This window comes from Neodiprion pinetum, chromosome 6 (genome assembly GCF_021155775.2).
Source record: "Neodiprion pinetum isolate iyNeoPine1 chromosome 6, iyNeoPine1.2, whole genome shotgun sequence".
NCBI lineage: Eukaryota > Metazoa > Arthropoda > Insecta > Hymenoptera > Diprionidae > Neodiprion > Neodiprion pinetum.
The window spans coordinates 3,603,615-3,620,895 of record NC_060237.1 but is presented as its reverse complement, the minus strand read 5'-3'; the positions used below and the strand labels follow the sequence as shown (position 1 = coordinate 3,620,895).

The following is a 17,281-nucleotide window of genomic DNA, read 5'->3' as shown; positions in this document are numbered from 1 at the left end:
GAATCCATTCGCAATACACCATTAAAAAATGATGGAATGTAGAATAGCTCACAGAATGGAGGTGTTTCATTGTCAATTACTGCTTTTGGAAGAGTAAAAAAATAATGCCCCGGGTGAGGATCGAACTCACGACCTTAAGATTATGAGACTTACGCGCTGCCTACTGCGCTACCGAGGCTCCGTGATTAAACGTTGGGTGAAACAAACCTTTCCATCAGCGTTTTATTTATGACAACTGTTTCACGATTAGGTTTTCTCTTCGAGATTATCCAAGTTTATTTATTATTATTATTCGGTTTAAATTCAATTCGAATTGAAGAAAAATATGATCTACAAAAAAGGGAATTTAAGCCAATTTGTTATCTCGACGAAAAAAAGTAAAACTTGTTACCTCAAAAAATCATTTCTTATTCCCATGATGGAAAACTGATATTTTCAGTATTTTCCATGACCAAATTAAAAATCCCCTGAAAATTCTAGGTTTTTTAATGATCCCTTTTAAATACCCTGTCATTTCCAGTTTTTTCAGGTGTGTGTTGTCACCCATCAATTGTTTGGTACGTAGAATGCTTTTTTTGCTTCTGACAAACATATGGGACACTTGACATCGGGTGATGTATATAACCTTTTAAAATTGTTTAAATACTTTACAATCAATTCTATGATACAAATGTGGGTATTTGCTGAAATTATTCTATACCGACAAATATCGCGAATGAATATCTAGCCAGATAGATTAGTCAACTGACAATGAGCGAGCGTATTGAAAAACCAGCTAAGCCTTCGGGAGGTTTAAAGCACGGAGAGTCAGAGGGTAGATCAGCACAAGTCGCAGAGGACGAATATGATCCTTTTTTACATCGATCCCAGGAAAATTTAAATTCGTGAGTACGCTGTACTTTCTGTAGCCCGTAATTTGCATACGCTACCCTGGTGAAAATGATTTCTATAACGTTTTTCTTCAAATTGTTAGGGATGTTCGGAAATTTCGTACAATTTTGTGCAAAAAATTGTATTCCTACAAAATTGTACATGTGCATAGGTTCTCAAGAAAACTCGTCAATTTTACCATGAAAATTTGTATTTTTTTCAATAAAAAAATTTACAAGCTACTACTATTGTTAACGAAAATTAACAATTCGTCGAGAAATGATACGAAGTGTTCCGACTTGCGTAAAAATTCGTAGTTGTAGAAATTTTCTCCAGGGTATAAGACACAAACGTTTGCATGGCTTGTTACACGCTTCGAAGACACCGCGCGTGTAAGTCTGAAATATTTATTGCAGCAGCACGAAAGATAATTATTATTGTGAAACTAATGATGGCAAAATTGAAAAATTTCTCGTCCCCCAAAACTGTAATCTCGATCTAGGAGGAGATCTGATTACAGAGATGCAGCCGTTTTCATGCATCTATTCAAATCTACAATCGGCAGTGGTCTTCTTTTCCTGCCGCGGGCCTTCAAAGAGACCGGTACTATTTCGGGAGCGGCTTGTTCCATCCTGACGGGTTTCGTCACAATGTACACGGCGATAACAACCGTAAGTGAATAATTCCAAAGAATGATTGAAAACTAATATGATACTACGGAGAAGTCGGGATTGCGAAACGAACTGATTCTGGATAATAATTATTCTCGTAAACTAATCACAATCATTCTCAGGTACGATGCGCCCAAATTCTTTGCAAGCGTGTTCGAGTGCCTTCTTTGGACTTGGGAGAAGTGGCCAGCTCGTCGTTTGAATACGGACCGGAATTTTTGAGGAAGTACGGAAGGACGTTTAAAGCCGTAACAAACGTCATGGCTTGTTTCGCGGAATATCAGACCGTCATAATATACATTCTGTACGTAGCAACCTCGTTTCAACAGGTGAGCAGAGAACTCTTCGATTAAATGCAAATACAGATAAGGCAATGTCAGGTCGAGCGTCATCGAAGTACGCGTATCGAATGTCTGATCATGGCACTGATTATCGAACAGGTCAACAGTTACTATCACTAAGAACACGATTTTCACCTTTTCAGGTAATCGAATACTTCTCCACGATAGTCTGGGACGTCAGAATATACATATTGTTGTCCGCGCCGTTCTATTGCTTGGTCTCCCTGGTCCCAAACCTGCAGTACCTGACCCCGATGTCGGTGGTTGGTAGCCTGTTTTTGATAGCGGGCTTCTTCGTCACTCTCTACTATTTCTTCAAAGACATGAAGAGTCCCTCGCGTCTGACCGCGTATACAAACTTCGTAGCCATGCCTGTTTACTGCACCATATTCCTGTTCGCGCTTCACAACATGTGCCTCCTTATGCCTTTGGAGAATTCCATGAAAACGCCCGATCACCTGCCGACCATACTCGCGATATCCATGACTTTTAGCTCGACTATATACCTGCTATTCGGATTATTTGGATACAACAAGTACATCAATCCCTGCGACACCGTCATTAAAAACTTGCCTCTGGACGAACCGTGAGTTATAATGTCATAAATTGTTTACCACGAGTTTCATGTAGGACAGCCTGACACGATCTTCGCGTCTTCTTAAAAGACTATTTATAATTCCTTTATAACTGATACCTGCGGTCGATTGTTTTTCATCTTTACGCAGCCGTTCAATGTATGTACAGTGTATAACATTATTTTCCTGCGTCGCGGTTCGTAATGAAATTCTTGCAATTCTGCAAGGGATTCCCCTTTCCTTCTCATCCGATCTTCCTCCAATGAGCCGAATATACACATACCGTATATTTGGATGCACAAACGGCCATGCCTACCGGTTACATTAGACTACCATTATTGTTGGAGTGTAAATCATTTTCCATCACGGTAGATTTTATCAACGTATCGGGAGTTCTTACGCTTTCCTTTACTCAGATACACGCGCGTAACGCGCGAAACCTGTGAAAGAATATGATGTTTATTTGCCTTTTCCAGAGCTGCTCAAGCTGTGAAAATAGCCATTACCTTGTCGGTAATGTTCGGGTACGCGATACATTACTTCGTTCCAGTCTCTATAATATGGCCGCAAATAATGGGAAAGGTCAACGAGGATAAACGAAGGATATTCGAAATCGTGTTTCGCATTGGCGGGGTCATAGTCACGAGTAAGTAGACCGTGATTAAAGTATCACCGTAAAAACGTGATGTCGAGGAAGGCGAACTCCGACCATCGATATCGCACGTTCAACTGCAGGAAGGAACTATCAATTATGCTACAATTAGTTCGGACAAGGGATCCTCAGATCCAAAACAATGCTCGCTTGCAACAGTTTCATTGGGTTTGAAAATGACGGACTTTGAAATTTACAACCAAAATGTACAAGTATAGCATAAACGAACCGTTCAATTCTGAAAAATATTACTTTAACTGAAAACACCGGATATTTTTATATTTTCTATTTTTGTTTTTTTTTTTCTTCTTCACGCGTTCATCGCGTACGAATATGGTATTCTTGTGTGACCGGTCGGGAACAACTTGTTTATTACACATTCATCAGAAGCAACCAGTTTATTATTCGTGCGTCTGCACGTTCGTTCCGGATTGCACAATACACTGTGTAAAATAATAGACGGTACCGAACTTGCTGACGCATTGGTGAAAATTCAATGAAACTATACAAAAATTCGATATTCAGGATAAAAATGTTTCTACCATGTTTTTTTAATACCTCTCCGCAACCGTGACGATATCGTGTGATACGTATACATGTAACACCTGTAATCTTTGCCTCGTAAACAATGCTGGAATCTTTTCTACGAATCGCTGTACCGACATTCCTCGCACGACAAGTATGAGGAACGGAACGATCCCGATCATCCTAATTAACACTTTTCGCAACAAGTTCTGGTAGCCGTTGCCTTGCCGGAATTGGGACCGCTTCTGGGTCTGTTCGCGGCGTTCTGCTTCAGTTCGATGGGGCTTTTGCTGCCGGGAATCATCGATCTCGCGACAAGCTGGGAGGGTTCGAAGAATCCCAAGACTCTGTTGGTTAAAAACATCCTCTTATTCATCCTCTGGATCGTATTGCTGGTAAGCGGTAGCCTCACAGCAAACTTCAGGGCCGTGTCAAGGGCTCCTGACGCACGACGCGGAATAACCGGAGGATATTCTTAACCGCGATATTTCCTCCGACTCACCGCGTTGCGTTACGCACGTATAATTCCTCCGACCTTTGCACCGACTAGGCGACTCTCAGAGCTTCCGACTTCGGAAGCTGTACACCGGTTGTGTTGGAATCAAGGACGGGAGACGCGTGCTCCCGTGAATAACGAATTTGTGCACCTTCGCTCCTGCAGTCTGTTGCACTCTTGGCACAGCCCTGACTTGTTCATTTTCGGATGCACGTTTTATTTGACAAACGGCGCAATACTGTGCCGGCATAACACGTTGCGACCACTTCTTACTGCATCGGACACAGTTAACGTGCCGAATTGCAACGACTAGCACACTCGTGACTTGTCTTAAATTCGTTTCGCACGGTAGGAGACAATTGCACTTATTTTATTATTGAAAAAAGTCACGCCGCTTTAAACCCACAAAGATAATACAGCGATAATTCGTCAACCCGATTATAAGTGCCTGAGATTTTTACTTATGGGATATAAACGCCACCTTGTTGCCGGCACCTGTATTTGACAAATTTCACGAATTATCAACCGCTCATACTTTCCTTTCCATTTTCGAAAGTTCGCCGCTCTGACAGCGGTAAAATTTTCCAAAAAATAAACAAAATACGAGCGTTCAAAGGAAGTTATACAAACTTTGTACAAAAAATTCTGCAGGAATGTGTAGACGTCTGTGACGTTTTCTTTTTTTTTTTTTGTTCATTAATTGTCACGCTAACTTTCCGCTTGGTTTTAGTTTATCGGAATACGTAACGAAGAATACCAAATTTCTGCCGGTACATTCGCTGTTACGGAATAGCTAAACTATGCGTTACGTAAAGACGACATTGGTTGTCAAACGTTGTTAAACGAGGCTCGAAAGACAAAACGCTAACGTTTAAATACATAATTATTTCCAATTTGATTTTTCATTATATTCACCGCGTAGAAGAGCTAAAAATTACACTTAACGTTCCATGACATCCGGTGTTTTCAATGGTCAAAGCATGATGGAAAAGGGGGAGGATATGTTCCAGCTTAGGATGACGCAATTGCAAAGGAAACGACTTTCGCAAATTCCGATGCACAACGTATCGTGCAAATATATACATCTTGATATAGCTGTAATAATAAAGCTCGAATGGCTTTGACGTGCGTGCGTGTGTAGTATAACACATAGATACCTATACGTGTGCTTTTAAGAATCAAGAATTTCGCCACACTGATACGAAAATTTTATTATATTCGCAGGTAATCGGCTGTTTCGAAAGTATCAAGAAAATGGTAGAGGAATACGGTATAGCAAAGACTGAAGATTCTATCTGCTGATCACGCGTCCCGTAATTAACCACCGACTGGTGTTTACCACGCTCTTAACGCTAAATATTCGGTATCAGATCCGAACCATAAAAATTTCGGTAAACCAGCATTGTTAATCGTGTTACGTCACCGGTCCGGTATTAGTACGAGTAGGGAAGAGGAAAAGAAAGAAAAAGAAAAACATTTGGAACAGGTTTTTCGTTAAAAAAAATCAGTACATCAACCGCTCCTGTATCGATAACTGTTAGACGTGTTAAGGTTCGACATCGGACTTTTTGTGGCATATGTGTTAACCTGTATGTGTATCATAATGTGTGAATTCCACACAACGCCAAATGTCTTGTGTTTGTATACCCGCGTATACAATAAAGCAGTGAAATTATTGAAAGCACCTTGACTTTTCGTCACATGTGGTTGTGAGGAATGAAAAAAGGGAAAAAGAGAAAAGAAAAAAAGAAACACATTAAAACTGCGAAGTGTCGCTGTGGTTGAACTAATAGTAATGAAAATTACAAACTATAGCCGCATAACTGGGCGGACGTCAACGGCTTGTCGATCTACACATAACTGCGTACACAACAGGTGAATACCGAGTCAGGTATACGTATGTACGTTGAGTATATCGCAAGGACAAACCCCCACCCCGTGCTTGGGAGTACAATCGTCGTCCCAAGCAATAGTAGAGGTATATATAACACTATCAATTTCGAGGCGAGCTTTCAGTCTACCAGAATTAAGAGATTCTGCATGCCGCACGCGGTGAGTTCCTTGCGGTATAAACGCACAAGAATCATACATACATCATCGTCATGGACCGCGCGGTTCGTTCATCAACGCAACGTTTTCGATCTCGTTACCGTAACGTGCGTTTCACGCGAAATTCGATATAGTGAGTTGAAAACAGCGATGTGTAATTTTTATTTTGTTTTTTTTTTTTTTTTTTTTATTCTAATTAATTTTCGCTATTCGATTCCGCATGTATATACACTCGGCGCGAACAATAATATTGGATGAAATTTATTGTTAAACTATAATTTGCGAGACGAGTTTCAATCTGCAGGCTTATCGGGCGTTCAGAGAGGCGCTCGAGTCAAGAGAAAACGTAACGAATTTCGCGGAGGTACTTTCATATTACAATTACTTACCTGCAATCGTGCATCGACATCTGCTTACGAATACACTTGTGGAATGGGGCACTGCTCCATAGGTGCATGGCTTTGAAACGTCAAAGGCAGCTTCAGTGTTAATCGGAAAGGCCGGCCGTGCGGCTAAAGTAGAAGTTGAACAATCTCTTCGTCTCGCCGGCGTTGGTTTCATAAATATTTACGAATGTCTGTAACAGAATTTTGATATGCGTAACGGGCGAAAATACATTGTAAAACGTGAATACGTTCGGTACAATGATTTTATAATTATTCACGGTGCGGCACGAACAATAATACTGTTTATTCAAATTTTTCATCATTTATGCAAATTTTCAAATACGTGATAAACACACGTGCAAATGAGTTTCTGTATTTAGTTGGGTAAATATGAGCGAAAAAACTTGGCGCCAGTATCTGTTGCAAAATTGAAATATTGATAAGTCACAAAATTAAACAACTCGTGTGGTGAAAATTCATTCTACTGCAACACACTTGGTGGAGTAAATTTTCTTCCGATTCAGTGATATGCTTTTTTATGTTTATATTACTATTGTTATTTTTTTGTTTTACATAGAATTCTTGGTATCGACGTAATGGTATATTTGATTCGTAAGGATTCACGCATACATTTGCAATATATTGAATGAAAATTACAAAACTATTTCACTCGCACCTTAATTCTCGGAAAAACTGTGAACGTGATTGAACAATATCTGTAACAAACTAGTCTTGACCATGATCCTGAGACGAATAATCGATGTAGATAGAAACGGCGTAGGTATAATATTAACTTTCAAGACAGTGTGGAAAATCACTCCAAATTCGATCATGTCACTGATTACTGCAAATGTTTTCGCATTGATATTTTTTTGCAGCGCTCGACAAACGAAAACAGGAATTGTTAAAAAAAAAAATCCAAAAATCACACACAATGTCTCAACGTTTATTACCATAAAAATAATTGGACTACAAAACAATATTCGATAATATCTTTTGGTAGAACAGTTTCATATCGACGCATCTGCCGGTAATATTTGACGAAAAGATATCCAAGTCAGATTGTAGGTATTTTCAATTAAAAGTAATCCATGATCAAAATCGATACACTGAAACGGTGGATTTTGTTAAACTATGAAAAATGAGCTGGAGGATTGTTCACAGTTTTGAGACCCGCGCAAATTACGTCACGGTGGAGAAAAACTTCGTTTCCCCATTGCACGCCGATAGGTTTACTGGCTACGCATTTGTCAGTGTTTCATCAATATCGTATCAAAAGATATTTCACATCTATACGGTTCCTCCTCCACCCGGCGCCCCGCAATCCTCCTTTTTCACCGAATCCATCTTTCAAATTTCAACTATTCACGTCCAGCCGTTCAAAGTCGTAAGTCGACGCGATCGATCCGCGGTGTTACGAAATAATCAACAAGTGTTTCACCTGTCGTAATATTTTGCTCAAGATCAATGTAGGTACAGATTCCCTTGGCAGTGGCCCTCCTTTCGAATTTTCAAGTCGATACATAAGTTGGTTCAAAATCACCTGACATCGTAATCGAAAAGGTCAATGTCCCGCGACGAAGACGGTGAAGAATTCTTTTCACGACTCGGAAACGGTTCATATTCGATGTCGTTTTAATTTTCGATGCAGCGTCATAGCGACCGGGACTTTTGGTCATGACAATTTCGTCAAAAGGTAGGCAAATCTTTTGGAGATACGATTCATTCTTCGTGTACTTGAACAGATGGAATCAAACTCGGGCGGGTAAATGATTCTTGTTATGGCACTAGCCGGAAATTCATGAGTAAGTCTTGCGGGGATTCATTCGCTACCAGGGATCCTGATTAATAGATCGCGTAGAGTAACAATTCCAGTTTTGTTGCATAAATTAAACTTGAGTGCGAGATGTGCGTATAATTTGCCGCGTGAACAAAACGCCAGATGGAAACCAAGCCAAGGCTTCGACATGGTTCGTTAAGTGTATCTGGATTTATGACCATTATACCTTGGTTATTGCGGAGAGTGTGTTCTTGCAATGTACGTGGAACGGGTTTCATACTTTGATGTTGCATTTGAAATATTTGTGTGTCCAATTTTCGAACGAATTCCCATCGATCCATTTTCATTCTCTGAGCTGTTATAAATTCAATTACGTTACCACTGAACTAAAGGCATGTCACCTAGCACTTGCATTTCCATGGTGAGCAAAAATACTGAGAATGGAAAGCGAGATTTTTGAGATTTTATCGGAAATAGTACGTGTGCCAACGTCTGATTGTATAATCAAGCAAAGAACGATTGAAAATAATTTTATCTATCACAAACGTGGTATCGCGTCAGTGGATTTATTGTAATCGGGACAAATTCACAGAGAATATTTCTTACTTTAAATTGGTAAACGAAGGTGTATCTCTTGCAGATTAGATCAAGTCTGATGAGTAATTGTTTGATTGACGGATTGGGGACATCCTGCCCTTTAATTTCCAGCTATCACAGCGAAATCGAAACTGATCATTTATACCTGCGGTGATATACGGCTATGAAACTTTGTCCTAAATAGAGTTAATCTTATAAAAATTGTGGAATTTTCCTTCGGTGAGTAACAGTACTGTTCTCGATATTAGAAAACATAATTATTAGTCTCGTGCAATCACAGCTGAATATAATGTTCAAACTTGTGTTAAAAATGGTAGTGTTGGAAGGTTTTTCTCTTCTTTTTTTGTTGTTGTTTTTTTTTTTTTTTTTTATCGTCAATTTTCCATTTGTTCAAAAAGTTACGTCTCAATTGTTCTTCGGTTCGTAACGCGCGGGTGCAGCTGTCCGAAAAATTACAGCGAGCGATTCCACTTCCGAATTATTATAGCTCAGGATCATAATTAGTCTACATCAATCATTTCGCAATGAGCATAAAACCGCCTGTTCATTGGCCTAAATCTACAGTGCTTAAGACTTGCAATGCACCACCACGTAAGTGACAGAGAACGCTGCTAGAGGGGGGAAAAATTGTTATATGTCAACAGGCATATTATTATCTAATCGAATAAACAAGATGACGAAAGACAATATTATACGATTGCAGCGTGGATCGATACTTGCTAATTATTTAACAATTCTTACTTGACGGTCACACGCGAGAAGCTCCAAGGCCAATTGTAAAGGAATTTGTTAAAACACCATTATCTCGAATAAACGAATAATCATCTTTGCTCTAATTATATTCATTTGAGTAGATAGTCTTGATTACGACCCGCTCATTATAAGCCAACACACGAAACAAGGTCAATTATTAACAATCAGCAGGTATATTTTACATCTTCGGTTTATTATTGAAAAGTTTTATTTTCAACACAAAGCCCAGATATCTAATAGCCCGGGGCATACAGTGGATTTAAAGGAATTGGAGAATTCATTAACCAGCAGATAAATACCCGGTGTTTTCATTGTTCACAGATACGTCATGGATGAGAAGCAGAAAGAATCCGATGGCAAGAATCGGATGGAAAACTTCAGCAGCACGTAAGAATAACATGCGCATCGATTATATTATAGTTGTGCAAAATGCCACCTTCGTATAATACACCATGCTGCATTCCTGAGTGCACTTTGTCATTATCTTTGTCAACGTAGCGCAGCACGTCCGGATATACGCGATAGTCTTTATAGTAGCAAAATATATCGCGGATACGGTATAATTAGCGTCAGCAATGAACAGCTGTGAATGACGATTCGAAAAAAGTAGTTTCGTACGAGGATATACCGCTGGAATCTTAAGCTGGTGTAGTTCTTGACCCCGTACGGGTGAATCACTTCATGTAACACAGTTCTTGAGTTTGAAAAAACAATGCGCTAGCTTATACGCGCGTGTACGTGTGTGGCAAAGGAGCGCGTATCATCATCGGTAATCACGGTGAATATTAATCTCTGGTAGTTCAGACAAATTGACATTCGTTACGCGTAACTCTTTCCGGCCTTCCGCCACCGAAATGGAGTTTAGCCGTGCCTTTTGACAGGTCAAAAACGCCGCGGGAATCTTTATACGAACTCGGTGGCACGTGTCTTATACTACCTACACTCCTATGGGTGATCCGCGACGCGCTGTCGAGAAGAATCAACGCCTGATTGTCGTCGGGAGAAGGCAAAATGTACTTGAACGACTGGTCGAAGCTTAATTATGAACATTCGACTGATGAAACGAAAACTGTCTAAATATACGTTTTTATTTATTTTTTTTTTGTTATTTTCAACAGCGTTACCATTACCTCGGTGGACACAGGCGTCTACAATGACAAAGATGAACTGTACGACCCCTTCGATCACAGGGATAAAAAACACGCAACTTCGTGAGTCAATTTTTAAGTAACACGTTATACGCATGATTTCTTGCTGGAAAATCCAACTCAATTGAAAGGGGGAGGGGATGAGTAACAAAAGCCCTGTAACTCAAATTTCTCCAAGTACTTTCATTTTTGTTTAAAAAAAAAAAAAGAAAAAAATCTCAAAATAGGTACGATTTTGGACCGTCCAAGCTGTACACCCTTTAAATGGTCGATCGTGTCGGCAACTGCACTATAGGTATGTACGTTCGAAATTTTCAGAGACGGAGGTTCGCTGGCTCACCTCCTGAAAGCCTCCCTCGGTACAGGGATATTGGCGATGCCGAGTGCGATAAAAAACGGGGGTCTTCTGTTCGGGGCAATCTGCACCATCCTGATCGGTATTCTGTGCGCGCATTGCGTTCACATTTTGGTCCGTTCGTCGCAGGTCCTTTGTAAACGGACACGGACACCCATGATGTCATTCGCTCAAACGGCAGGTGCCGCTTTTCGCATTGGTCCTAAGCCCCTTCGGCACCTCGCCAAGTTTTCAGAATCTTTCGTCGACGCGGCGATCGGTGCTACTTGCATAAGCGGCTCCTGCGTCTATGTAGTTTTCATCTCGACTTCCATTAAACAGGTGATGATGATGATGATGATGATGATAGAAAAGAGAATAACTTTTCTAACAAAAAAAAAAAAAACAACTTGCACGCGTATTCGGCACGTCAATTATTATAAAATTTATTTCGCTCATGTCCCGCATGTCAAACAACCTCATTGGAATTCCAGACGGCGATAGGTAATTACGAAGAATAAGTACAAGGTGATTGTATATCGCACTTGCAGCTGCGTCACGGTTATAATACAGCAATGCCAAGAACAACAACAACAAGAACAACCATTTGACAATTTGAACAGTTTCGAATCGAAAAAATTGAACATTTAAATTCCTGATGGAGGGGGGGTCAGAGTGTGACAACAATTTGACGAGGATTGCTCTTTTTCAGGTAGCAGACTATCACACCGGAACGGATATTTCTGTTCGACTTTACATGTTGATGCTGGTGCCCGCGTTACTGGCTCTGGGACAAATAAGGAATCTCAAACATTTGGTTCCATTTTCCGTGATAGCAAATATCAGCATAATGGTCGGTTTCGCCATAACCCTCTACTACCTATTCCAAGACATAAAGCCGATCAGCAGCGTCAACTTGATCGCCAGTCCTGGCCAACTACCAAAATTTTTCGCTACCGTACTATTTGCCATCGAGGGAATCGGCGCGGTAAATTACTCAATTATTACGTAACGAAGCTATAGGTTCGCGACTTCCGTTACAGGAGTTACCTCGCACTTAATCGCAAACGGTGACGATTTACCTGAAAAGGCACGTTTGCGTTTCAAGGGCGAAATTAATTACTCCAATCGTTATAACAGCCTACACTTGTCGCGGACACGTAACCGCATTATCGAACCTTGCCTTTCGTGTAATGATAAACGAGCCGACGTAATGAAAAGATATTTAAAAAAGGAACGTACGCGTCGATTTGCCGCAGGTAATGCCGGTGGAAAACAGCATGCGCACACCGGAACACTTTCTCGGCTGTCCGAGCGTCCTCAATATAGCTATGACCACGGTGGTCGCGCTCTACGCCGTCATTGGGGTCTTCGGGTATCTAAAATACGGCGAACTGACGTTGGGAAGCGTCACCTTGAACCTGGATACGACGGACGTGTGAGTAGAAAAAATCATCCACTCGAAGCAAAGTGCGCACAGCTTTTCTTTCTCAATGCTCGTAACTGGAGCGGTAGACCGTACGGACTGTAAATCAGAGAATCGTTCGTCTTCCTTGCTCAGCCTAAGTCAAGCCGTGAAACTCCTCATCGCCTTGGCCATCCTCTTCACGTATGGCCTTCAGTACTACATCGGTATTGACGTGATATGGGGTGCTCTTCGAGTGCGGGTGAGCAAAAAGTTCCAAGGCATCGCGGAGACCTTGTTACGTATCTTCCTCGTTATCGTTACAGGTAAGCAAGTACCTGTTTCAAGTCCATGGATACGGATTTTAGGTAGCGATGGTGAAAATTCGTTTTTCCCACTTTTGCCACAAACGATTGTTCGTGTACATAGTTTGTAATCGTTAGTTGTTTATTTTTTAGTTATTTTCGCCATTGCGATTCCGGATCTCGAGCCGTTCATCTCGCTGATCGGTTCGGTGCTCTTCTCCATACTCGGGATAGCCGTTCCGGCAATAGTTGAGACCGTTTCATGTTGGGACAATCACCTGGGGACGTATAGGTGGAGATTATGGAAGAACGGCACCCTTGTGGTTCTAGCCCTTTTGGCTTTGGTATTCGGTTCGTGGGTGTCAATGGTAGAAATAATAAAACTGTACGAGTAAATTTATACTTGTAATATATATGTATATATATATTAGTGTAATTATAGTAACGATTTTTGTACATAGATACGGCTGTGACGCGGTTTTTTCTTTAACTTTTAATTAACCGAATTCAATTAAGACTGACAATATTATTTGTCATTAACCTGAAGGAATGCACAAGGCTCCGAGTATTTGGAGGTCTAATGGGCCGCGAGCGATGTACTTCGTCCCGAGGCTTTGGGATTTTCAGTTTTTGCTGATGTCTTCGTGCAGTAGGAATAAGCGACGAAAAATATACCAAAAAGTAACGGCATCCAAGATAAAAAGGTCATCAACCGGATCGCCCGATGGACCAGAATAATTGGGGCTAATATTTTCGGTCCTGGAGTTGTCCCCTGCAGCAAAACAGAGCAGCCGAATTACCACTACTTTCGATGACCGCAATTCGTGACGGTCTCACCTCTTCAACCCACAGCAACGGAAATACTCCCTCAGTCACGTTAGCGACGACATGAATCTGCTTCAAACGCGGAAGTTTGAGGTTCAGCTGCATTTTCCTGTACCCAGAGAGCGGTGCTCCAGTCAATGGCTCCACCACAACGTACGTTGCGTGCTTTTCTTCGTCAGGTTGCAAGCCATTAGTTATTGAAAATAGGCTCTGGTCACCGTGCAGAAAATGTGGCTCCGACATCATTACCGGCACTTCCTTGCGATATGGAACATCGTAGTGCAGATAGGTCATCAGAATAAATTTGTCAGCTCATTAACAGTGTTGTAATAAGTTTGAAACGATAGAGACTTAGCCGATGGGCTCAAGATTTGGAACGCAAATATCTCTGTAGTACAGCTATGCGGTCGATCAACTAAGTGTACGAGGATCGTATCTGCTTAGAGTATTTGCACGCGGCTTTGAATTTTGGTCATCAATGTGGCGAGATCGTGGTTCAATCCCAATCGTCGTTAAACTTTAACCGAAATATGATACACACCTGACATTTGTTCAAGTCAAGCAGACCCTGTGTTGGACAGACGATTTTTTTCTTCTCCCGTGGACAGTAACAGGGTGACTCTGTGTCATTCCATAAGCTCTCCGTGGTGGTGTAGTAATAGCCTAGTAGACCACTGTACACCGTGTCATTTTTATAAACAGCGAAAACCGATCTGATTCGGAAAATGATAAATTTTATCTTCATCAATTCACATTATTACTCCGATGTGCGACACAATGATAATTTCCCAATCATCGTCTATCATTGTTATTACCTGCATAGGTCATTTATGTACGTAAATACTTCTGGTTGTCGAGAGCTCATCGGTGGCCAAAAAATGCTGTCGGTTCCTCGGATAATGGAGCAATTTTTTATACTCCAAAAATCTGCGTAAGGCAAGCCTTTGAATTCCGATAAATGTCCGGTAGTGTAACGATCGTTTACCCCGCGAGATACGGTCATCGGTCCGTCATCCGTCCCATTGATCTAGAGATATGAGATTCGACTATTGAGCAATATGCATTCTGCTGAATGAAACTCGTTCTTTCGTTACATAATTTTATTCGTTCCACGAGTCAATTAGCCAGTAAAAACCTGAGTTTGCCATCGTGCGAATATTAAGTTTTATAGTATTAATGTTTCGATGGTACCCTATAATGTACCTAACGCCGCTTGGATTAGTATTGGGCTAATGTAGGGTTGTCAGTTTCGTGGATAACTCACTTTGTGAAAGAAGCTAAAGGCGTAGATTCCAGCTTCGGAAGTGGTTCTGAGCGTTGGTGGACGCTGACGTTTCAGAAGACCGCAAACAAGGACGAGCTCTGGGTGGGCTTTAGGGTCGCATACGAGCGGTAATCCATCAAACAGAATATCTCTCACCCGACCCCGCATGAATATGCTCGTCGGGTCAGAAAATAGCTGAGCTAGGCCGTTTCCAAATTTTGATAGAAGCGCAGGGAAACCATTTGCTATCTAATCGAGTTAACACGTATCCTACGTCATTTCATGTGTATGCAAAGTACGGTGATGCGGAAAGCCACTATTTCCTCAGATCTTTGGAGGTCACAAAGGCGTCTGTTGTGCACCTGCATACGTACCGTGATTAAACTTCCGACATGAGCTGCGTTCAGAATCGTGACTTCTTCATTTTCTGACAAATTACCAGACTTCGTTGCGTTGAAAACGAGCGTTCGTCTTGCCAGGTAGTCGATCGTATCGGCGGCATCGTCCGTCTCGATGACAATTTTCTCCAGCAATTCGCTGGGGAATGTTTAAAATTTTTGTCCAGTGTTACAGCAAACTTATTGATCTTAGATATTCGATCATCTGCAGTTGCACGAGACACCTTATACTCAAACTTTACTCGTACACTTACTCGTAAACGTAAGGGCCACGTTCAACTATATTTGCCACCTCGCCTCTCTCCTGTACATCGATGGGATTAGTAACGTGAAATAAGTATACTTTAAATTCCAATTTTGTGACTTTCCAGAAATTAAATCCCAGGGTTCCTTTGACCAATGCTAAGTTCTGGAAAATAAATACGTAGGAGAGTCTCTGCAAGGATTGCAGTCCAATGAAAATACCCGAGGAATGAAAATTACAATCACGGTCGCAAAATGCAAGGGGTGTTTCGCTTAAGCGATTGAAACTTCAGTACCATTCGAAATCATTTCGCAATATCCGAAATTACTTTGTAATCGTTGAAATCGCAACGAAATCAGTAATAATCGTCAATGTAGTCACTGATAGTCATGAGAAATCATTCGGGATTACAGGAATCTATTTTTAATCTTAAGAAATCATATGAAATCTTAGAAACCATGAAAAATCACGTAATCAAAGTAAAATTTTTTTTGACAAGTAAGCTCTCGTAATCACTTTATAAAATGTAGGTAACCACGAAGTACGTAATCATGGTGTCAATTTTTGCTCCAGCTGAGACACCCTTTAACATAATGTAAATTCAAAGGAGATAAAACAAACGTGTGCGAACCGCGTCTAATAAACTATCCACGATAAGGCCGTGCGGTTGGATGACAACGGTAATAATCCCAATAATTATAAGTAAGATGCCAAATCGGAGAGAGAAAGTTGAACGATTCGACTTCCGCATCCTTCAATGATGATCCGCAAAACAAATTACGATAATGTTACAGCGATTTTACGCATTACTTCTTTTAATACGAGTCGCACCGATGTGCGTGGAAATGATATTGCAGGTGAAGCTTCGCAAATTTTCCACTTTACATCAACGTTAGTGAATTTTTAATCAAGGTTTCATGTATACTGAATTGCATTATATGACTGTGCGTGCTAAATACATCACCTGGTAATACTTCGAATCGATTAATAACGTACAGCTCTACTGCCCACACGTTATGCGCAACTATAATATTGCACGCTGATCTCATTTGAATCGCATGATAATTGTTGGATAATTGGATTGCATACGATGATAATTCAATGTGTTTCTTTCTTTTTTTCTTGCTTTTTGTGCCAGGTGGAAACAATAATCGTAAATTTGATCATTCTTATCGACTGGTTTTTAATCTCAATATTGTACAGCGTTATTTTGTTATTATCATGTTACGAAAATAATTGAACAGTAATAACACAGAATTTTGCGTTGAAAAAGAAGAATATTTTTTATTTTTATTTAATTTTTATAACGCAAACAGGATTTAACAGTCTTTTCGCTCCGCTTTTTTTCGTACTTCATTGTTTCTTTTTTCCTCCTGTCTTTTTCCAACACGAACTAGTGACATGGTCCGTATTCTCAATTTAAAAAAGCTGAGCAAGATACTATATCGCTCAATTGATGATCTTATCATTTTTATCCGTTTATCGGAAATCACGAAACTTTTGACGGCTTGAACAACCGCAAGTCTTTTCCACACTTTTTTAAGTGTCTTCGTTCAGCGTTCTTTTGAAATATATGTACACGGTGACCCAGGAATATCGTCCCATTGGCTACTAATGTATTCTTGGTGAAAATCTGCGACTAGAACTTGTTTTTATTTCTCAT

General features: G+C 40.6%; 3 protein-coding genes and 1 non-coding gene across 9 annotated transcripts; 2 read left to right on the top strand and 2 right to left on the bottom strand.

The window, feature by feature from the left end:
* Nucleotides 1-105: 105 nt before the first annotated feature.
* On the bottom strand, nt 106-178 carry TRNAM-CAU (transfer RNA methionine (anticodon CAU)). The gene has a single exon. It is a non-coding gene; the product is annotated as a tRNA-Met (tRNA).
* A 1,041-nt stretch (nt 179-1,219) lies between these two features.
* On the top strand, nt 1,220-3,190 carry LOC124221594 (proton-coupled amino acid transporter-like protein CG1139). Its single transcript, XM_046631774.2, has 4 exons — nt 1,220-1,541; nt 1,664-1,870; nt 2,026-2,468; nt 2,934-3,190. Exons 1-4 carry the CDS (start codon nt 1,407-1,409, stop codon nt 3,109-3,111), a joined length of 963 nt encoding a protein of 320 aa, XP_046487730.2. The 5' UTR covers nt 1,220-1,406; the 3' UTR covers nt 3,112-3,190.
* Nucleotides 3,191-5,910: 2,720 nt separating this feature from the next.
* Nucleotides 5,911-13,347, top strand: LOC124220907 (proton-coupled amino acid transporter-like protein pathetic). Of its 6 annotated transcripts, none has more exons than XM_046630336.2 (8): nt 5,911-6,005; nt 10,017-10,082; nt 10,814-10,906; nt 11,162-11,519; nt 11,890-12,165; nt 12,437-12,615; nt 12,739-12,908; nt 13,041-13,347. In XM_046630336.2, exons 1-8 carry the CDS (start codon nt 5,926-5,928, stop codon nt 13,280-13,282), a joined length of 1,464 nt encoding a protein of 487 aa, XP_046486292.1. In that variant the 5' UTR covers nt 5,911-5,925; the 3' UTR covers nt 13,283-13,347. The 6 variants fall into 6 exon arrangements, with proteins under 6 accessions (XP_046486292.1, XP_046486295.1, XP_046486297.1 ...); XM_046630339.2 differs by lacking the exon at nt 5,911-6,005 and adding an exon at nt 6,070-6,182; XM_046630341.2 differs by lacking the exon at nt 5,911-6,005 and adding an exon at nt 6,449-6,543.
* LOC124220906 (sensory neuron membrane protein 2) lies at nt 13,253-16,524 on the bottom strand. Its single transcript, XM_046630335.2, has 8 exons — nt 16,250-16,524; nt 15,629-15,783; nt 15,351-15,513; nt 14,977-15,225; nt 14,528-14,739; nt 14,254-14,425; nt 13,725-13,970; nt 13,253-13,659 (listed from the first exon to the last, which is right to left on the bottom strand). Exons 1-8 carry the CDS (start codon nt 16,367-16,369, stop codon nt 13,465-13,467), a joined length of 1,512 nt encoding a protein of 503 aa, XP_046486291.1. The 5' UTR covers nt 16,370-16,524; the 3' UTR covers nt 13,253-13,464.
* Nucleotides 16,525-17,281: the final 757 nt, after the last annotated feature.